General features: G+C 28.6%; 3 protein-coding genes and 1 non-coding gene across 6 annotated transcripts; 3 read left to right on the forward strand and 1 right to left on the reverse strand.

Moving 5' to 3' along the window:
• Positions 1–1,663: 1,663 nt before the first annotated feature.
• On the forward strand, positions 1,664–1,826 carry LOC149058787 (U1 spliceosomal RNA). Its single transcript, XR_016190639.1, has one exon. It is a non-coding gene; the product is annotated as a U1 spliceosomal RNA (small nuclear RNA).
• A 2,761-nt stretch (positions 1,827–4,587) lies between these two features.
• On the reverse strand, positions 4,588–10,854 carry LOC107167104 (katanin-interacting protein-like). Of its 2 annotated transcripts, none has more exons than XM_015516009.2 (14): positions 10,713–10,854; positions 9,280–9,689; positions 8,880–9,097; positions 8,623–8,820; positions 8,410–8,547; positions 7,994–8,137; positions 7,651–7,934; positions 7,243–7,402; positions 7,012–7,189; positions 6,371–6,526; positions 6,168–6,307; positions 5,998–6,099; positions 5,798–5,931; positions 4,588–4,966 (listed from the first exon to the last, which is right to left on the reverse strand). In XM_015516009.2, the coding sequence occupies exons 2-14, from the start codon at positions 9,584–9,586 to the stop codon at positions 4,855–4,857; spliced, it is 2,271 nt and encodes a 756-aa protein (XP_015371495.1). In that variant the 5' UTR covers positions 9,587–9,689; positions 10,713–10,854; the 3' UTR covers positions 4,588–4,854. The 2 variants fall into 2 exon arrangements, with proteins under 2 accessions (XP_015371495.1, XP_089077740.1); XM_089221614.1 differs by lacking the exon at positions 10,713–10,854 and adding an exon at positions 9,828–9,973.
• LOC107167116 (methylglutaconyl-CoA hydratase, mitochondrial) lies at positions 10,189–11,316 on the forward strand. 2 transcript variants are annotated; one of them, XM_089221617.1, is made up of 2 exons: positions 10,189–10,284; positions 10,348–11,316. In XM_089221617.1, the coding sequence occupies exons 1-2, from the start codon at positions 10,274–10,276 to the stop codon at positions 11,216–11,218; spliced, it is 882 nt and encodes a 293-aa protein (XP_089077743.1). In that variant the 5' UTR covers positions 10,189–10,273; the 3' UTR covers positions 11,219–11,316. The 2 variants fall into 2 exon arrangements, with proteins under 2 accessions (XP_089077743.1, XP_015371507.1); XM_015516021.2 differs by having other exon boundaries at positions 10,208–11,316.
• A 3,595-nt stretch (positions 11,317–14,911) lies between these two features.
• On the forward strand, positions 14,912–22,830 carry LOC149058788 (uncharacterized). Its single transcript, XM_015515967.2, has 3 exons — positions 14,912–14,999; positions 15,281–15,350; positions 18,430–22,830. The coding sequence occupies exon 3, from the start codon at positions 18,436–18,438 to the stop codon at positions 21,640–21,642; it is 3,207 nt and encodes a 1,068-aa protein (XP_015371453.1). The 5' UTR covers positions 14,912–14,999; positions 15,281–15,350; positions 18,430–18,435; the 3' UTR covers positions 21,643–22,830.
• The last annotated feature ends 907 nt before the right edge of the window (positions 22,831–23,737 follow it).

Consider the following 23,737-nt stretch of genomic DNA (forward strand, 5'->3'; position numbering starts at 1 on the left):
TATCAGTTTATGTTAATAATATAATGACAAGTATTTCCAGGGTATTTTAAATCCTTCAGCTACATAACGACTAAAAGTTAAATACCAAACTCGCTCAAATAGGGTGCCAACTTTCAAAGTGTTATTGTAGTTCAATTTTTTTCGTATACTGCAATTTATATCATAGTTTATGGTTACAGCTATGGTTTTGTTAGTGATGGGTGGAGGGGAGGAAGTGAAAAGTAAAAAATTAAAATATCACCATAATGGTAATTTATCCTGGTTAACTTATAAACAATTCCCATTTTCTCTATGCGCCATAGCTAATAAGGCTCTACATAGTTTAAAAAGTAATACTGTAACCAACTTACGGTATTTTTGATTTAATGATAACTAACAAACACATCTAGGTCATTGTGGTATATATAAATAGTAAAATTGATTAAATTAAAAATAAATTAATAATAATGAAATATAAATAGGTATTTTTGTAAAATGCAGAAATGTAGGATTGTCTTACAAAAAGTTTACAGGAAACAGGATTGTTGGACACAACACAAATCAAACCAATGTAATAGGACGATCCTCTACAATGAAGGACGGTTGGTAATCCTACGCTCAAATAAGGTATAAAAGGTTCCAAAAAAGTTTAAATACGCAGTCCATTAATTTCCCATATTATGTTCCACCATCACTTTTCCGAAACACTCGACAAGCTGACATGAAGTAGTCAGGGTATATCAATATTTATTACCGATAAATAAATTTATTTTGAGAAAATTCCAAGTATAATCGCTAATATAGGTATAGTAATAGATTTAATAATAATTTCAAACTAATTTAAGATTTTATTAATCATCGTGACGAGCCGTGATTCTAACGAATCAATCACAAATACGAACGCGTACAGTTGTAGTGTTCACTGATTTTAAAATACATTTAGATTTATTAATACTAAACAAAAAAACAATGTTACAATGATTTGCAACAAGTGTCATTTTGTCTGTTCGAGTTGTAGTTTTTTTTGGTTTCATAAATTAAAATTAATTCGACACCGATATTGTTTCAATTAATTAACCGTCCACATCTACACGATACGACAAATACTCATAATTTGTTAAAACTCAAATGGCAGTTTACGTTGGGCGGTATAAAGAAAATACATACTCTCTACGCCCTCTAGCGGTGAACCATTACACGCGCGCACGGAAAACGCTGATCGGTGAACACGGACGGGGTCCGGTACTTCGGTGGCGCGAATTGGATGTTACCACATCGTAGACTTTAAAGACGCGATTCGTACGAATGATGAAAATGTACCGTCGGGCGCTTGTTCCGTACCAAGGGGCAAGGATCGAGTTTTCGTTCTATTTCTCTGACCGCACGGTCAACGGATTACGATTCCGCAATGGCACTAGTACCGCCGTTAGATGGCGTTAAACCGGTACCGGTCAACGTTCGCTGAACGACAAACGATTTTTGCAAGCCGTGTTACGCTCAAAACGCGTTGCATTTAGCTCGACTTCTAAAACAGAATGCTATGATACGGGTAACGGTACCCAAAAGTTTTTGGGCATTAGAAAACGCACTTTAAATCCGCAGGAACAGTGACTGCCGAGCACTATGTGCCTGGCTGCAGCGGACCTCGGACAGCATATAGTGGCCCTGGAAACGGGATACAAGCATACTTACCTGGCGTGGAGGTCAACCGTGATCAAATAGGCGGTTCCTCCAGGGTGAGGCCTGCTCATTGCACATCGAGTTGGTTGACCCCTGCGAGTATCCCTAATGTGGATACCTCGGACGCATAATTTTTGGTAGCTGGGACTGCGTACGCGCCGTCCCTCATATAACTAATCAGCGCTCTCCAAATTTTTTAACTTCATACTCAGAGTTGCATCTGGTTGTTCCCTGATGAATAAGAAAATGCAATCCTCTGATTTTGAGAAAGCCACTATGAGGAATTAAGATAATCGCCGGCAGATTAATTACTAATGGTCATATTTAGCATTCATCAACAACTTATTGTGCAACTACCAAATCCAGGTGCTAAACCTAATGTCTCTGATTTTTTTACAATGTAAATAAAACGTTTTCTTTTAAAATAGTTTTTTTATGATTGATTAGTAAAAACAGTAAAATAAATAAAAAGTATGCTCGACACGATACGTGCTTTCGTCCTAGTTCACGCATGTGCATTGCCTTGTCTTTTTGTGTATTCGGGGGACATAGTTTTTTTACGATCTTTACGTATTGCAATTGCACTGCCGTTCCCGCGTTTATGAACATAGACACCGCGCAACTAGAGCACTATAATAGTTCCTTAGCGCCAAAGTAAAATAAATATATAAATATTTTTATATTTGCTACTATAATTAAACTTATTTTACATTTTATATTTCTTTACTTATTGTATATTTCAATAATAATATGTCTGTTGTTTTAGTGTATAATATGTTACCGCCAATATGTATAATGCCTAGGTAGTTTGCAAAATACCTGAATTGTCTATATTGCCGGTGTCATATACATTAAAATGTTATGTTTTGCTGTGTATTAACTGTCTGTACATGTCAAAGAGAAATAAAAATATTATAAATTCTAAATTCACAAAACTGGTGTTATTTATTCATTCCTTACGTACCTACTTTACTCTAGAATCCTCTTTTATTTTTAATTAGTCAAGTGGTTTTTGAACTCTATACATATACATATATTTAAAATAAACCCTGCATGTGCAGTTCATAATTGCAGGGCATAATCAAATGGTAAAGTTATATGATTACATTGATTTATACATAAGGATGTTGAATGTTGATAGACAAATTTTGATCAAAAATAATATTAACAGAGAGTAATTGAATCGATGTAATAAATCATCATTAAGACTAAGGATTTTTAGTTTTAAAAATATCTAAATATGTATGCAATTATTCAATTCAAATATTTTCTGAATAAGTTTTTATTTGTATGAACCAAATTTAAATTAAATTGAAAAAAATGTTTTATATTTTTTATTAATTTATACTATACACCTCATGGTCATTCATATCATAATAAAATAAATATTCAAAATCCAATTTTAAATATAACCACTTAATGTTGTTGTTTTACACTTTTACAAATTTGAACTGTTTATAAATATCATTATAATTAGGGACTTATATTTTTTGTATAAATCTAAATGTTTGATATTAAACTGACTTTTTAGATGACATTAAAAAAACAGCAGGACTTATATTTGAATTAAGGACAATGACAAAAGATACATGTCGACAATCAACATAGATGATACCAGATGAGGTCCTGAACTCAATTATTCAAACAAGAATATTCTTTAGAATTAGGGAAATAAATAAAAAACAAAACCAAAAACTACATACCATCAATCAACAAAAGAAAAAAAAATACAGAAATTTGTAAAATAATAATATCTAATAATATTTTTATATTATGTAATATTATTATTATTTGTAATAATATTTATTGTACTGTTATAATGCAAAACGCGTGACGTCACTTGACTTTATTTTTATTGCCTACTCAGTGGCCCTTACAAAATATGCGCACTGTTATCAGTCGAGCATACTTCTTATTTATTTTACTATGAGTAAAAACATCTAGTACAAAAAATATAGAGAATAATATTTTGAAGAGTATGACAAATCGGTTAGGCTTTTTGTATTATATTCTTATTCTTATTTGACAGAGTATTCGACTCAAATCGTAAATTTGAATTGTTTTGAGACAATAATTAGACAAATCGATGTAATTTCCTCACTCAAAAATATTAATCTCTATAGATTTTGTACCTGATGGGGTATTCAAAAACATAACAAAAAGAAAGATTTTGTGTGAATGTGTTTTGTTTATGTGGCACATGAGCTAGAGAGAAAACAAACTGCCGACACCCTCTTCATTCCGCAACTGAAATCATAACATCATTGAGTACATTATATCATCAGCATTGATTTTAATTCATGAATAATCAAATAATTAATGGTATTAGTATTTGGAAAACATAAATATTGTAGGAGAAACATTTACAAGTACTAGTGTTATTGAAAGTACATTGTTAAGTAGATTACAATAAACAATATTTTTAACAGAACTAGTACCTATTATACTAATTTCATGAGTCTGTTAAAGTATTATAATTTTGGTACATACAGATGGCTCTTATTAAAATTGCACTTGTTCATTTTATTTTAATGAAGTAGACATTAAAGGGCCAATTTTTGAATCTTGTAATAGTTTTTATTACATTTAACAAAAATACTTTTTGCATGAAAAACAATAATATTATATTCTTGAAATTTCAATAATGTTAATCAATAGAAAGTTAAACAGTAAGACTATTAGTCGAGTGGATTATGATATTTTATATAAACCCGTGACAAAATCATTTCAAAGACTTAATAAAATGATTATAGTTAAATATAACAATACTTGATCATTTAATGGGCTTACAACATTAAATAATATATGTATATTGTATTCATTTTAAATCTTAGTTTTTATGATTTAACACTACTTATAGTTACAGCATAAAAAAAAAGGCAAATTTATTATGAGTTCAAAATATGGAAAAGAAGACTTATAACAAAATAAAAAATAGGTGAATCTTTTATTGCCATAGTCCAATTGATTTTTTGTTTAAGATATAAGATAAACGAAGGATTTTAATTATAAAATAAATAAAAAAAGTATGATACATTTTAACCTATTTTAATAAATTATATGTCTAACACTTACATACAATCATAAAAATATTTAAAGGTAATTATACAACTATACAATATCATACATTCAATATCAGTAGGACAAACATAACTACATAAGGATTTTTTTTAAATCTAGAATATTTAAGAATTCTTAATTTATTAATCTTGAAGATGGTAACATTGATGTGAATGGTCTTTGTGACTGGTCCACAACATTATCTAATAACATGCCTTCAATATTCAAACTATTTAGTTCATTTGCACTAAAATACATAAAACAATATTTTATATTTTAAACATAATAATTGTATATAGGTTCAATTGTTAACTTAAGGTAATTGAGTAATTTTATGGACATTTTTATGTGATTTATGGCTTTTATTTTATTCCGTAATTCCTATACTACTTAGGCATTGTATAGTGACATTATTTAATACAATAAATTTATGTTACTTTGATACTTAAGACCTTATATTATTCAATGCATTTTTTTCTTTATAGTATTTATAGGCTCATGTGTTTGAAATTATTTCCTTCTCACAAACTACAGTTTTAAGAATTTAATTGCATTTTTTTCTAAACAGTGGAAAGTTTTACATTATTTATGTAAGTAACACAAACACTAAATTGTTTATTTATATTAGAACTGACGTGGCCTCAGGGGTGATGCAAAATGATATACAACTCGCGGTTCGGATAATGGTGGTTTTATTTTTTTGTAGTTACACAATAAAATTATATGTTTAGTTGGAACCAAAAGAAAACTTGCAGAATACAAATATAAGTGTCACAATGATCCATGAGTTGTTGCTCAGACGGTTAGGCAAAAAGTCAAAGTTTTCGGCGGTTCGTCTGGCACAGCCCATCTTCCCGTCCCATCTAGCCTTTTTGGCGTAGAGGGAGAGTTGACGGTGTTGTGTCGTTATCACCCATGGTAGTGATTAATAAAGTCGTAGACCGGTCACAGTGGTGCCTGTACTTTGTACTGGCTGCCACTGCGTACCGTGTCAAAACTAAATGATGCTATGATGGGGAAATTGTGATTTTTGTAAACTATATTAGATACAGATATAACTAATACTATAAAGACATACGTCGACAATTCAAAAATAGCTTCATTTTGCTCCTTAGAGGTATCAAAAATCACAGTGGAATACTGATTTAATGTTGATGTGGTTTTGAAACATTCTAAAATCCCATTATATACCAGCAGATCATCTACTAAAATCTTTATAAACACAAATAACAAATATGAGTCATTTAAAAATAATTAGAAAATATGTTATTCTCTTACAGCAAATTCTTTTACTCCTCTTGAAGGAGTTTTTGCATAATTCCAAATTTTGAACATTGAGACATAGGTAGGTTCATCAAAAACAATATAAACTTTGGTGACCTATACAAAAATATTAATTAAATATACTTTTTAATATTCCATATTTATAATAGATATAAAAATAAAACCTCTGAAGGTAAAATTGGAGCCAACCACATATGAGCACCGTCTATAGTATCATTGATCCCATCAACAAGATTTTCAGGCGTACGAATATCATTTTTATTGTTCTGTAGAATATTTACACTACTTGGCCAACAACTAATATCTTATTAACACAAAATATTTTACATATAATGATTACTATCCAATTTAAATTAAATTGTATTACTTTTAGGCTCCAGATGGATAATTTGTCCCAATTCATCAAATAACTGAATGCCGTTTAAACCAATATAATATTGATCACCCCAAGTTGATAATAAAGCAATTTGGTAAACAAAACCAATTGGAATTGTTATATGCTCATAATCAGGATTATTTATTCCTAATAGAACAGAATAATTATTTTTCTAAATATTTCACATTTTCTTTAACACAGAAAGTATTTAATTCTAATACCGACAGTAAAAAATTAACAATACAGGTCATTTTAAATTAAATTAAATAATATAAAAAAAATTAGAGTATAATATTGTCTGAATGTAATGAAATGACAGTTACCTACACATTTGTACATATGTTTTTTATTTTTTTTTTTATTTTTAAAGCTCTCAATATAAAATTATTACAGCTTGACAATTAAAACTAAAGATACATTAATAAGAAACGGTACAAGATAACGAAAAATAAGTCCAATATACATACATACTAATAAAACTAAAAACAAACAGTGATTAAAAAAGTTAACAGAAACTGAAAACTATAATAAAAAAAAAAAAAAATTAAATAAATTAATGAATGAATAATGAATAATATATATGTACATATGTTTATAAAGTATAATTAAATTTAAAGTAAAAACATACATACTTATATGTTGTTTTGGATTTACTGTTGCTAATTCTTTAGATTGAGCAGGACAATGTTTTGGAAGTAGAGGAATTTTTTGACTAAAATTATATCGGCAATGTCCTGGACCACGCCTTACTTGAACTGTACCTCTTTCAACCAATTCATGATCATCAATATTCAATTTTATAAACTTGACCTATTAATAAAATATTATTTTCTACATATATTAAAATAGTAAATAAAACATACTCCACAGTCTAAACTTTCTATCGATCCATTATAGTTCCATATAACTAATGCTGACAAATGGACTGGTGCTAAAAAGTGTAATGTCAAAGTTAAAGGCTCATCTGGTAACTCACAAGTCCACATATCACAATCTTTATCGGTAATATGACATTCTAATAATCTATAACATGTTGAATATTTAAAATGCATTCAATGTATCAAAATACATAGATATTGATATATTATTATATATAATAAATTCTGATATTATATATTAATAATGCTTAAATATTGTTTAGTAATTATAAATAAAATAATGACAGTAAACATATTGTTAAACAAAAATGTGATTCATGGTATTGTATATAACATCAGAATTAAACACATAGTTGGTAGACAATATTAACAATAAAAAAAGAATTATCTTACTTGTCTACATTAGATGACATATCAATATTACATTTTATACTGTCTATTTTAACAACATCACCAGTTTCCCCTAATACTTCTAATCCCAGCAATCCAACAAAATTACAATTATTCATTGAATCTGAATTATCTAATGAATTCCAAGTCGAAATTACAGTAATAGTCAATGATTGTTGGCATAATACTGATCCTGTTATTTGATGTTGAGCTTTCAAATTAGATTCAGACGAATCAGAAGATACATTTGTGATAATTGGTTGTGCACATGTTAAAGGTCTGATAATCTAGAACAGGTTTAATATATTAGCAAATAAATATTTAGTAAATTATAAGTTTTTTATACTCCAGTATCAGCTGTAAGAGGACGTTGTTGTGGTTCAACAGAAATTAAATCATTTGTATTGATAGATTCTAATAATATTGAATATGAAGTATCATTGTGTGCAATACTTTCTAATATATCTTCATCTAATGTGTATAGTATTGTCTAAAAGCAGTACAAATAAATATTTATAGTTAACATAAATAATAAGAAAAAAATGAAGAAAATTCTACATACTTAACTTATTATTTAATATAATTTCAGAACAAAATGTATACTTAAGTATAATAAAATAATAATATTAATTTTAAATAAAACATACAATAATGTCAGATTAAACATGGGCAATTAAATTAAAATGGTATTCTTTAATGTAAAACGACAGGATGATAAATTAAGGTTAGTTAAGTTCTTAAGATTTATCTTAAATCACTTACATCGCCAAAAGCATCTGTACATCCTATAATTCCACCAGACGCTCTAGCAATTTCCCCTTGAAATATCAACTCAGAGTCAAGATACATTTTTAAATCTTTGGCACCTCTATAAGAATGGATTCTTGATTTGTTGTAGTTCTATTGGTATCACCCATGAGAAATAATTAAAATATAGTCAACTAAATATATTTTGTTAATTTATAATTGACTTACCCATATTCTGATCATAGCTACTGTATGTACATCATCAAATTCTAAATATATAAAATGATGAGCACCTGGAGTAAATGGAGTCAACCATAAATGCATATCGTCTCTTGTTCGATTAATCCCATCTATTAAATTATGTACAACTCGAGGATCTGATGTATATTCTGGTAAAACATTTATATCTGATGGATCAGCCCAAATCTGAATAAATAATTTTAAAAAATGATAGAAAATTGCTTACATTTTATGGATAGACATACTTTTGAGATTTTTACTAATTGGCCTTCACTGTTAAAAATTTCTAAACCATTGAGGCCAATATAATGTTGATCACCCCAAGTGCTGGTTATATCCAATTTTAATGTCGATCCAGATGGTAGTTCTGGTATTACAAAAGGTGTATGTGATTGAGATTCATTTTTTGAAATGTGTGTGTCCAATTGTGATTCCACACTAAAACTCATTGGTGTTTTACGATCTATAAACGTATAAAAGTGACTAATAGATTGTATAGAATTTATGGTTATATATATAAAAAAAAAACAGGATAGATAATAAAATAACTTGATTAAAACTGTACTACTAATAATAAATAATACTATAAGAATATTTTAATATTATTATTACAATATTAATAACAGTAAATATAATATAATTTACCTTGTCGTTTGCTAGTAAGTCTTCCTTTTTGTTTGCGATTAAAAAAGTTTAAAGATGTCCAAGACTGTTCGAGAAAATCTTCATTAACTCGGTTAGTAGGTTTTTTAGGTAAATTTATTTCATCAGGAACATAATGTGAAGTTTGATTAGATATATTTTTAACATTAGATATGGCTCGTCGACCATATCGAGCAGAATTTTCTCTACGCTGTGTTTGTGAATCTATGCCTTCATCAAGCAAATCAAATAAATCATTTGTCTTATTAGGTATTGTTGGAGATAGAGATAATGTTGGTGATATATCCATAAGCACTGCAGGTTCAATTGGCCTAAAATGTGCACTTTTTGCATTTGATATTCTTCGATTTCTCCTGGAACGTGTTGATATATTTCGAGAACTTCCAATTCTCCTGAAAAAATGATAATTTTATATTTAACAAAAATATTTATGAATTTGTTTCTGATTAACAGTATATTATAACAATTCAAGAAATCTATATAAATCATTATCATAATTTTTTAAGAGATGGCATAGATCTTCAACTCACTCCGATAAATCTTCTAACCATAATGGAAACACTTCTTTCGACATGAAGTAACAATTTTTATATACAAAGTGAAAAATAATACTATAGTTTTTATTTATACTAGGTACTTATTTTTAAATTTGATTACAAAGAAATTATCTAATTATTGAAAATAATTTTTACAATAATAATTGAAATTAAACATTAATAACTAGCTCTTATCTGTTATTTATGCTTTATTAATAAAATATAATACATTTTAGTTGTTTTGAAAATTGTTGTTATAGCAACCAAAACTTACAAGACATTTGAACTAATAGATAAACTTATTATTGGATAAATATATTTTATCTTATCACAGAAATGACTAACATTAAAATTTTAATGAACAGAATTACAGAATAATAATTATAAGCATGTGAAAAATAACTAAATCACTACAAGTCTACAAATTAAAAAATACATTGATGTGTTTTATGTAAATATTAAATAGTAATAAAATATAACCATTTTAATATTTTACAATGTTTATTATAAATAGGTTATCAAAATCGAACATTAAAAGTTTTGTATTTAAAAAGTTTTCTACTAAGCCAACTCAAGAACATACTCAAGAATTAATCAATGTTGAAAGGCTAACAAATGACGATAAAGGTATAGTGGTCATAGGTCTCAATAGACCTGGGTCAAAAAATGCAATTAATAAGCATATGATTGATCAGTTACTAATTACTTTTAAACAATTGTACAATGACACCGATACAAAAGCAGTTATTTTTCGAAGTCTAGTAAAGGGAATATTTTGTGCAGGAGCTGATTTAAAAGAACGTTTAAAATTACCAACTTCTGATGTCGGAAGGCGTGTATCAGAAATACGTAATTTAGCTAATGTTATAGAAAATGTACCTGTTCCAGTTATTGCTGCTGTTGATGGTGCTGCATTAGGTGGAGGTTTTGAATTGGCTTTAAGTTGTGATTTTATTGTAAGTGCTTCCAATTCCATTTTTGGATTAGTAGAAACTAGACTTGGCATAATACCTGGCGCTGGTGGCACTCAACGTTTAGCCCGAGCAGTTGGTGGTTCACTAGCCAAAGAGTTGATTTATACTGCTAGACTTTTTAAAGCACAGCAGGCTTTACAATATGGAGCTGTAAACAGAGTAAGTGAACAAAATGAAGAGGGTACAAGTGCTTATAAGTGTGCTTTACAAATCGCTAGAGAGATTATACCCAATGGGCCGTTTGCTGTAAAAATGGCTAAGAAAGCGATCAGTCATGGACAACAAGTGGACATAAACAATGGTTGCGCCATCGAAGAATTTTGTTATAGTCAGATAATTCCAACAAAAGATAGAATGGAAGGACTCTTGGCTTTTGTTGAAAAGCGAAAACCAAATTATACAGGGTCATAAGCTGTTATAAGTATCAAGTTTAATTCAATATGATTATGACATTTGTAATAATTTTATGTTGAAAACTTTGAGTTTTTGTAATATATTTTATGATTAATTTTTATTGTTTTATTATTGAATTGAGACAATAACTCATATTAAATAGAAACAGAGACATAATTCAATTCATAGGTGCTATGTAATCTAATCAATTAAGTTATACTACAGAGTAAAGTAGACACTTGAGTAGTATACAATATCATATATTATATTGTAATGAAAAATTAAATTAATCAAAATTTTCATTTTGATAATCATTTGTCAATATATACTTTATGGATAAAAAAAATGTTTTCATATTTTTTACCATGTTAAATTATAAGAATTGTGTAAACTGAAATAATGAATGAATACAAATACTTCAAATAATAATTAAAATTTGTTTAGCCTCATAATAGCCAATAGGTACCTATTGTAAAATATTGATGAATGTTGTGATTAAAAAATTCAGAAAAAAAAAATATAATCTATTTTCAACATAATAACAAATGAAACCCACAGATATATTTTTTTATATCATGAACTATGATTTCTTGATACATCTAAAAATAATCAACTTTTTAAAGGCTCAAATTATTATTAATATATAAAATTAGGCAGGTAGGTATTTTAGAAAATTAATTGAAATTACCTGTTATGTTTGGATCATTAATCCATAATCAACCATTTAAAAGTATGAAAATAAAATATTAAGATAAAAAATAATATTAACATCTAATACTATGAAAAAAGAAGTAAGACTTATTTTGAATTTAAAACATCAATCAGTTATTGCTGCAAATTATTAAATATATAAAGTATAAATTCGGTTAATATTTAAATTAGGAAAATAAAATAAAACACTGTAGTTTTTTACTTTTATGCGCTTATTTCATTTTATCTTTTGAAGACGCATCCGAATTTAAAAGTCAGAACTGAATAATGAATATTTGAAAATTTTTTTAAATCTTTTGATTTATTATCAATTTTTTTTTGCTTATGATAATAATATTATTATTGATGTTCGTTTTAAGCACGGATATAGATACTATAGTATCTATATAGTAGGTTAAGCAGTCGTGATGATGGGAACAATAAATTCTCCTGAAATACGATATAGCGATAATATGGATCTTGTACCAACTTACATCGAATTTTCTTAACTATAGAGATAACTTAACTATAGCAAATAACAATAGGTACAATGACTACAATGGAGTTCAGAAGTTATATATTTTTTCTACGCAGTATTTTTTTGTCGAACTAATCACTCCATGGACTTTAATCTTTATTCTTTACAATGAATTATGATGAGTAATGAGTATAGATAAGTCAATGAATACAGTCATATGTTTAGTTTATAATATTATATATTTATGTACACTCACATGCGCGGTATACATCGTGACAAAATATAATTGTAGCTTATTAACATCATACATTTTGTCATGATGTTCGTCGTCTTGAACTATTATAGGTACACAAAACACAATACTCATAAATAGCTACTTGAATCTGAATCATATCATTGGTTTGTAGTATTGAGTGTTTGGACCATACTCTACAGTTTGAACTTAGGACTTTGGTCTTTAATATTACCATTGCCGTACTTTTATAGCATCATAGTATTGTCACATATTCGTATTGGTGTCTGTGGGGAGATTCTTTTGTTGTTTTATAATGTACTTTGATATATAATAAATTAATAATCAAGTCACGATAATTCGAATTTAAAGGGAGTTAAAAAAATTAAATAGAAAATAAATAGAAATTAAATATTAAGCCATTAAGGTCTACGAGAGGATAAAGAAACTCAAACGCACAATAGTATGCTGAATGTTGAAAGCTACAGACTAAAGAGCCGATTACTAAATTTGTATGTTGGCGGCTGGCCTTTTACTTCTATTCTAGTGTCGCTAATACCAAGCTAGCCAATTGACACACCAGCGAGCTACTGCAAATAAGGATTTTAATGGCTAATGACTATAACTATAGCGACTGGGCTTACTAATCTAAACTTCAAGTAGTCAAGCGTGTAATCAGACTATCCATGGGGCCATTGACTAATCGTTACCCGCTCAATATAATTGATAATTAATTGCCGAAGAACTATGTCTTAAATAACGAATTGGTAAAAATTTAAAATAAATAAAATATGCATCGTTATGTCACTCATGTGCATGTGCAGCGCAGCTATAATAATATTATTTTATTTTTTACTTTATTTAAGAAACTTGGTGAGAACTATTAGTTTCGACGATAAAAATAAAAATATAATACCTATTAAATTAGAAAAACATTATTATTAATTATTATGTTTTTAATTTAAATTATAGAACCAGCTTGGTTGAATAAATTAAGTGTGAATAAAATAACAGATTGAGAATTGCAGGAAAGGATAGATTGAGGATTGGCTGGAATATTTAGAAAATTAATTAAGGAGAGAAAGCTTTTGCGTTGGGAGAAGATATATGGGCAGTTAAAAGGATGCGAGTGATATTGCAAGTGACGATGGTGGATTGGCGGTTGCAAAGGGCCAGAGGGGGGAATCATTTAGGCTGAGCTTAAATGAGTACGAAGAGGTAGTAAGGTGTGTCCGAAGTGGAGACGAGAGAAAGAGGAAATATTCTTGCGAGATAGTTTAGATTTATCAAACCAAGGAAGAGGAGAAATGGATGGCGCAATGTCCAAGTGGCAAAATAAGTGGGAAAACGGAAGACCTTCCCAGTATCTGAGCCATAATTTAACAACAGTATTATTTTAGCATTGGGCAAAAGTCAGATCAGGGTATTGTGCTGGTTGGGGGACAGCATAAGGAGGCTGTCGATTTAGCCAGTGAGTCTGCAGTTTCGTTACCGGAGATCCCCATATGGCCAGGGCACAGATTATTGTTATTATTTATTATAATATGGAGTCTAGGACGCCACCATTTCTCCCAACATTTTTTTATTCCAATCACAATTCTTCTAATAACTTTTTTTTTTAATCAAACAGCAACTTTTAATCTGAAGTTCAGTTCAGATTCTGAACACAGAATAAGACAAGATCTGAATTCTGATCTATTACCAACGTGAATATATATATATATATATATTCGATTTAATAAAATTACCGTTCATTAAAAAATAGTAAATACAATATAATACAAACACTTAAGACCAATCACAAGTTGGCCAAAAGCAAAACAAAAAATCGATATGCTGACAAATTTTCATATGCAACTAAAAGCCTAAATTCCAGCAGCTGCAGCCTGCATCGGAGTACTCAATTTAATGCTTACATTTTAAATAATATTATGATTTACAATAATCTAATCGTAACTCGTAAGCGCCATTTCGTGATTTAAAGGAATAGGCGAAATTGTGGTTTTTGAAAAACCTGCGGCGGTCACACCGCCTATCATAATGCACTTACAGTTGTCTGCACTGTACCCATGTGTATGACCATTTTGTGCGCCGACTCTATTTCTATTGTACTGTTTTTGTTCGTCGTTCTTGTTGGGCCGTCTGCGGTGTATCGACTATTGAATGACGAGCCTATGCTGATTGCTGGCTGTTCTCTATTGTTCTTCTCGCACTCGGTCACGTTTTGTGTGATCACCAATTGACAGTGTTTTTTGGCTATAACCGTGTTTTGAACAGAAATATTTTTTATCATCGTTGCTGTGCGTTTGCTGCACGACGAGACTGGTCGTCTGCACATATACATAGTGCGCGTGCGGTTTCAACTCGCATAATCTTGGCAACAGATTCATGAATCACTGGTGAGTTATTAGGGAAAAACGTTAGTTGCGCGCTCGTTGTTCGCTAGACGACAGAATTCGTCAATAACCGCTCAAGGTCATGCGCAGTAATTCACGATCGGTTTAAATCCTATTATTCCCGTCCCAGCGGCGTCCTGTTCGCCTGGTCGATTCGGGAAAAAATAAATAACAATTCGTGTTTACACTCTTAATGTCAACCTCCCCACCCCTCACTCTTGAGCTCACCCACCTCCCGCGTTCTTGTCGCACGAACACATCACAAACCTTTCGCTATGTTTCAGGCTAAATGAACCTCTCAAATTCTGATCTGAACGAACGCCTGTACTTTATCAACTTTAACCAAGACAGCACGTAAGTAAATGTTACTTCCAAGTATAATTGCGCGACTTAGCGCTGCTGCTTATTATCTGTCCCGCCACTATGTGCTTATTTTGTCGTTAAGACCCAACAGTTGTTATTGTCCTCCATAATCCATATTATACAATGATTAACACGAGTTACTGTAACGGCTAACGATGCATTATATATTTTTTTGTCTGGTACAATGTATGTAATTCAAAGATACAAATGTACATTGTAAAATGCGTCATTTTGAACACCGTTGTGCGTCATACTAAACATTATACATGCGATGTATACAAAATGTGTAGTTCTCATGAATGTCCACTTTATATTCATGATTTATTTGCTTAAGTTTTATTTGACTATAGATACTGACTTATTAATTAAATTCGCTCTTCCTATTGTTATGCTATTAAGTATGTTATTGTATTTTTAAACATACATATTATTATGTTTTGCGATCAGTTAATTATAAATATAGTGTTAAAACAATTTGTAATAGATGATTACTTTTTAATAAAGAATAGGTATACCTATTTAAATTTTAACAAAAATTGTGATTTTAATTCTAATTATTGTTTATGTAAAATGATTAATACTAAAAAAAAAGTCACTTCACATAATACAATTAATTTGCTACTACTTAATTCTAATTTATTTTATTTTGTTTGCAATAAACAACAATTAATTTGAATTTGTTGACTGCAGAGTAATTTATACACTACAATAATTTATACTACTTATTTTTTATTTAATTTTAATTTTTCCTATGTACTGTACAAGTAAACATTCAATTAATATTTTTGACTATAATTTAGATGGTATTACACCATGTTTCATTTTAAATTAAGTAGGTAGTTTAATTTCGAATTTAAATCAAATTATACATAAATCTACTGTAAATATAACTTAATGTATCGTATACTGTATATTGTATGTTAACGATTGATATATTAAATATTATAAATTGTTTCATTCATGCATATAATAGTGTTACCATGGATACTCGCCTTAAAATATTGCTTCTAATATTTTGATACTATGTTACCTATAATATTATATTATAAACCTTATTTTCCATTGATTAAATTAAAAAGTTATTGTTGTGTACCTGAGCGAAAAGATTAGATGTTTGAGTATGTATTGTATTTATCTTATTTAAAGTATTGAATAATTAAATAAACATTTGCATTAGCTGCTAATATATTCATTAATCTGAATTAGAATATCAACTAACTTAACATATTCAGTTATATAGTTTAAAAAAAATATATTTTATATACCTAATAAGACTTAGATATTATACATTCTCAAATATATTGTTGTAAACAATTTTTATAAGTAGGTATGCTATATGTCTAGAATTTTTGGAGTTTGACCAATAGAAACAGTTGTCCTGCAAATTTAAAATTTAATCATTTAGGTACATATTAGGTAAAATGTATTTTTACATAATAAATTATGTATTTTTACATTTTATTAATTCTAATTATCTTTACATTTTTTAAAGGCTAAATTAATTTACATTTATCCCAATTTTTTTTATCAGGTATAAAATATTTTAAGTCTGAGTTTATTAAATTAAATTGAGTGATAGATAGTCATCAATGCGATTACACTTATATGCCTTTATTTATTTTTATTTTTTGAGTAACTGAATTTTCTCTTCGGTAATTAAGTTATCATGAGAATTTATCAATTTCTTAAAAAAAATGAGTTTATTCACACCATAATAAATTTTATATTTTAAAATTATTTTTTTTTTTTATGTATGTTTAAAAGTACACATTTTTCATATTAACTTAAGGTTTAATTTGTGTACCTAAAGTTGCATTATTTTAAATTTAATTACGAACCTAAATTTTAAAATAATATATTAGTTGATTTATTACGATTTTGGGTATGTATTTATTAAAAGTTAATTTGCTTCTAAAGTACTTTACTCAAAATATTGTCACGTAACCATGGTAGCAAATATTAAAACTGTTGTATTTATTATGATTGACTAAGGGTATAGACCATACAAATTTGTATTGAATTTATAAGGCTGTTTTTTTTTTGTTATATTACTTTTTAATCCAAAAATTGATATAAATTCATGTTAAGTTTATAAAATAAAATATAAAATAAGGTAATATTATTTATAGGTACATATTAATTTCAATGTATTATCCACTTAGAATGGAAATTAGTGAAATTAATTTAACATTTTTCACTTGAGTTTAATCTAGAGATATTACAATTGTGATGAACTTTTTTTTCGAAATTATATTTTTTTTAGAATTTTAACGAACATGGTTTTGTGGTTTCGTGTTTTTTTCAAAAATATGATTTTGGATAATTATTTTATTAGTGCCAAGTTTTCGGTTGTAATCAAATCTACGTAAAAAAAATTATTATTCACTTCATCGTTATTACTGAGAATATTCCAGGTAAACAACAGTTTAAGTACCTATTTTTATTTTTTATAGAATTTTATCTTACATCTAATCTAACCAATAATAAACAAATAGATTAAAATGTTGGAATTTGTATTACATTTTTAGTATTTAATATCTGTAAGGCAAAGCTGATCAACAACAATAATACAACTATATCTAAACTCTTGATTTAAACTGAAGTGAAAAATACCATAATACAAAGTTACTTATTAAATTTTGTCTTGGAAACTTTTTGAAATTTGTCAAGCATGGTTTTTAATTTAGTTCAATTTATACAAATCAATTTAAGAAAGCTGTTACCATGGTTTTGTGTCATAATACAATAAAGTTCAGCAGCTCCTAATATTTTTCATATAATATTCTTTCTAAAATTGTATGTAGGCACCCATCATAATTTTATGATTTTGTTTTTTATCTTGTTGATCAACTTTTGGCCTTTTATTAGTTACATAAATATTAAAATATGTATCATGCATCAATAAATAATATAGCCTTGCTTAATTAAATAATAATTATTATTCTACTTAACTCTGTATTTAACTTTATTTTTAGATGTTTATTTTCATAAAAAAATAATTGTATATATAAACACCATTAGTTAATTTTGAATTTTTTTTTTAATAATCTAATTTGGATTTTATTTTCAGATAAAAATGGAAGTCGAACTGGACCAAGATTTGCTTTATACTGCCATTCAATTTCATGGACCTAATTTACATGAAGCATTAAGAAGTGAATTAGGTGAAGTTGGAGATCTTACTGGACTTTCTACCATAAGTTTCCCTGCTTATGCAAATGGACATAGTATTACAAATGATTTGGATAATGAAAAACAATTGAAACTCCATAAGTTTATTGCAAATAATTCTAGAGCATTTTTTAGTGTTGATTTGTTGGCTAACAATAAGCAAAAACAATGTGAAGACTTTGAAATAAACTCATTTACTGTAATGCCACCATATGAAGTGTTCGGATATGTCAACAAAGAAACAAAGTTAAAACATTTCTTAAATGAACTCTCAGAAGGTGAAATCATAATTACTTCAATATCCTCAAAAACTGTCTCTGGATTAATTTTAAAGGTATTATGCACTTATACTGAACCTATAAGGTGTGTTTCTGATATTAATGTGCGCGGTTTCTGTCAAGCATCTATTCCTGGTCTAAGTATTGGTGACAACTTGTGTTGTGAAGTACTGGAGGTTGTACCTGAAGCTTGTAAATTAGTTTGTGGAATAAAAGGAGTTAAATGTCACAAGAAGTATAAAGACTTACTCGGCTTATTTAACATGGAGAATTGTCCTCAAACATTTAAATTGTTTCATGCTGGCAAAAATGGTGAATCGTATAACTCAATGTTACAAAATTCTACAGGATTTAAAAACCCGTCAAATACATGTAACCTGGAGTTGATAACAGGGTTGTCTGATGATAGATATTCAATTCTACCAGCTTTGTCAGGGAGCTTTCCTGAGAAAGAAATTGCATTAGAGCTTCGTAAAGTTCAATCTGCTCAATGGGCTATTCAAAGTGTCTCGGATGGAATTAAATTTTTTAAAGCTGGGCAACACTCAGAAGCATTTTTATGTTTAAATAAGGCATTGACCATAGATTCTTTAAATGTTGAAGCTTATGTAGCTAGAGGTGCTTTATATGCCAATCTAAGTCGTTTTCAAAAAGCAATTGAAGATCTGAAATCTGCATTGAAAATTAATCCAAAACATGTAAATGGTCGTAAGTACCTTGGTGAAACTCTAATGGGATATGCTAGGACCTTAGAATCACAAAATAAATTAGAAGAAGCTTTACAATATTATGAAGAATGCTTGCAGGTAATACCTGATCATGATGAAGCAAAAGCATCTATCGAATATCTTAAGTCTACTCTCTTAGTTGGAAGAGCAATTCCTATAAATACATTTGACAGTTTACCAAAAAAAAAGAACGATACTGATTTAGAAAAATCTGCAAGTAGTAGCAGCAGTTCTAATAATAGCAATAGCAGTTCAACTGATAGTTCAAGTTCAGGAAGTTCTTCAGATGATGAAAGTATTAGTTCTTCTGATAGTGACTCTGATCACACATCCTCTTCTGATAGTTCAAGTGATGGATCATCTGGCAATGATTCACAAAAAATAGAAAAAGAAAGGTCTTTATCACCATTTAGTAAACGCTTAGCTATGATGGATGGAAGTAGTACAAATGGAGGTGGACTACCCTGTAATCCCTCATTTATTGCAACCGACCATTCTCAATCTCAGCTACTGAATTCAGAAAAAGAAAGTGATATTGAAGGAAGAATACAAAAGTTATTACTCTTAAGTCAATCAAATAAAATTAAGAAAAGTAAGCAAATTGGAATCAATATTCAAAAATTATTACAAGATGCTTATGCCTTAAAAAATGAAGAAAAAAAAACAGATAAGAAAATGAAAAAATCTAAAGATAAAAAGAAGTCTCATAAGCACAAGAAAAAAGATTCTAAAAATAAACAAAAAAGTGCTAAAGATCATCAGGAACATCATCATAAAAAAAATAAATCAAAAAAACACAAATTCATTGAACAATCCTTTGATACCGAACAGCAAGTTGTTCAAAAATCTAGTCTCCCTGATCCGGAGAGTGTTAAATCAAATTTATCAAGTTTAAAAGAAAACATATTCTTTAAGAAATATGTGAAACAAGATAAATCCAATGATCAAAATGTTATTGATAAGGATAATGAACCACCAGAAGTGTTTAAAGCTAGTGAAGTTGTAGAAATGCCTAATACATACAAGTACGATGAAGATCCATCACTAATACCAACACCTAAGTTTAAAATGCAACTACCTACTACTACTACAACTTACACTAAGGTCAAGAAAAAGGAGACAACTGATAGTGTACCTTATTGTTGGGACAATAATCGTGTGCTGTCTACAAATCATGAGTTAATGAGAACACAGCCATCTAATAATAATGAGACTAATAATACCGAGCATACATTTCCTACTATGTATGATAACAGCAAAGGATATTTTATTCCACCTCCGTCAGCTCATCCAGTTTCTGAAAATACTATGAATAATATGGAGTTTCAACAAAAGCAATCTTATTTAAGCCCTAATAACAAGCAAAGATCACGTTCCCGATCAGCATCTAAGAGGCGCATAAATTACTCAAGAAGTAGAAGTTCTGGAGGTCGTTCCAGTCAGTCTCCTTTTAAAAAGAAGCCCAAAGAGACTTCAAAATCTAAAACCAGGAGTCGTTCAGGATCATATCCTAGACATCGACGTTATTCTTCTTCACGTTCAAATCGTTCTCGTTCATCTTCGCGTTCATACTCTCGTTCACGTTCACGCTCTCGTTCCATACATCATCGTAATCGCAACCCATACTATAATAATCGTAACCGTGGCACATACTATAAACCACGTTTTCAAAATCAAAATCATCATAATCGTGGTTTTCAGAATCGTGGTTTCCAACATCGTGGAGGATATGTTCACAGACAAAATTATAATAACTATAATAATAACTGGAATAATAGAGGACAAAGAGGTGGTGGAAGGCAAAGATTCTTCCATTACAGACCCAGACAATATGATAGAAATAGACACTATGATAGGCGCAGTTACTCTGGTTCACCAAATCGTCGTAGTCGTAGCCGAAGTAAGAGTCGTAGTGGATCTAAAAATTCCTCGAAAGAATATAGAAAACGTTATTCCGGTGGAAGTGGAGAAGATCCACAACATATTGCTAATAACAAACCCAAAACTCCACCAGAACCAACTACTGAATCCAATAAATGGCAACTTGAAAACAATGATAATGGTAATAGGAACTCACAGGATCACGATGAAGGATCTATTGAATGAAAATGCAATGCTGAAAACTTAATCATATTTGATGGTTCACTTTTTTTACACAAACATTCACTTAAGATATATTTTTATTTGTTTTAAATTATGTCTTTTTTTAAAAATATTTTCATTATGGATTAAATTATCACTTAAAAAAACTATTAAACAAAGGATTTTTTTAATTGAGTTCTACAATTTTAGATTTCTATTTTTGCTTTAATTAGTTAATTTTGGGCTTCTATACTAGTATGTTTTTATTAAAACGCATATAATTATAAATTAATAATCATAATTATACATACATTTTAGTAGACACCTTTAATTTGTATTAGTATATATCAATGTTTAAAATATATTTTATAAATTGAATTTAAAAAAAAACAGACTGTATTTCATATATTTAATAAAAAAAAATAGTATTTAGCTTAAAAATGTTTTTCTCTTTTTTGTTCTATTATTCTGCACCATCCCGTATTTTAATTTTAATGATCATCAAATTTTAAAAGGATTAATACTCTTGTAATTTAGATAATTATTGAAATCTATGGACTACAGTACAAAATTAATGTTAGTTATTATTAGCATTATATATATATATTACTTAGTATTTGTGTTGTATGAGGTATTTTATCTTTGTATAAAACTTTATAATAATAATATAAAAATGAATTTTTTAAAGTAAAACTTTCTTTATGTACATTTTTCTTTATGGTACCTTGATATTTGAAAAATAATTGAACATCAATCTTAATCAACTATTTTTTTTTTTTGTAAATATTACAGTTTATTAAAAATTACACAAGTTCAAAATATTCATAATACATGAATACGATATATATATATATGTATTTTACCTTCATGTAAAACAATATTGGTTTAATACATTATATTACATTAAAAATCTTCAGAGAATATAATTAATAATCATTTTTAATTACTGTTGTTTTATTATTATTATTTTTTTTAAGAACTTCAAGAATTCCAATTGTTTATCTTTGTTTCTAATTAGTGATTTACCTATACTATAACTAATTACTTATTATCTATAATGAGTGTTATTGATTTAAAATAATATTGTGCATTGAACTTAATTTAGTTGGCAGAATCCACTGAAATGATAAAATTACAGTTGTAAGAAATGTAGGGTGTATTTAAATAGGCCAAACTAAAACATAAAATAAAATTTATAATAATTGCGATAAATTAAGTCTTGTTTTTAACAGGGTTTTATAATACAGTTATTGAAACGCCCTAATCAATTAATGTATGTTTACAGTGACAAATTTGTTTGAACAACTTATTAAGCTGATGGGTATAGTATATAATATAGTCACAACTGCATTCTGTTGTTATAGATACACTAACACTATAATATGTGTAACAGTCAACAGAGGTTAACAATAATAATTAATAACTGATTGCATATATTGAATATCTACTTTGTATGTGTATCTACGTCAAGTTATCAATTTCAACTGGCCATACTAATTTCCTAATCTAATTAAAAAAACATTAATCGGCATCCGTATTATTTAGTTATATATAATTATAGATTGATCTTTCGGAATATTATAATTATAAACATACATTTTTTCTAATGACAATATATATATTTAAAAAAAATTGACCGTGAAAATTAGTGTTGTCAGTCGCTAGATTATACACCTCGTATGCAATAACTTATGATATAATATATCAACTCTTACACACACATGAGTATTGGAGTGTGCGTGCAAAGTAGGTACCTAGTTACTGCCACTTATGTACTATAAGACAAACGGACAACACCAAACTATGCGTCGTTATAATTAGGAGCGTGTGCGCTTAGCTCGAAAATTTTATTATTATGACATGATGTAATAGTAAATTACTAATATCAAACATTGAAACATGTAATGCGACTGACAGCTACAGCTGTTCACCCATTTTTAAACGTCAAGGCGGTCCGGTCGCAACGGGCAATGCGTTCAAAATAAATTACACGTTCGTTTACGTCTTTAACCAGGTCATGGTTGGAGGTCAAGTTAAGTTTTGCGCCAGAGCGGTGGCGGCGGGCGAAAGTGATTCTCCACGACGGTTTAATAGTAATAATAATTTTGACAGTCGTTAA

The sequence above is a fragment of the Diuraphis noxia genome, unplaced genomic scaffold (genome assembly GCF_037042655.1).
Source record: "Diuraphis noxia isolate RWA-SAM2 unplaced genomic scaffold, SU_Dnox_SAM2 contig0002, whole genome shotgun sequence".
Lineage (NCBI taxonomy): Eukaryota > Metazoa > Arthropoda > Insecta > Hemiptera > Aphididae > Diuraphis > Diuraphis noxia.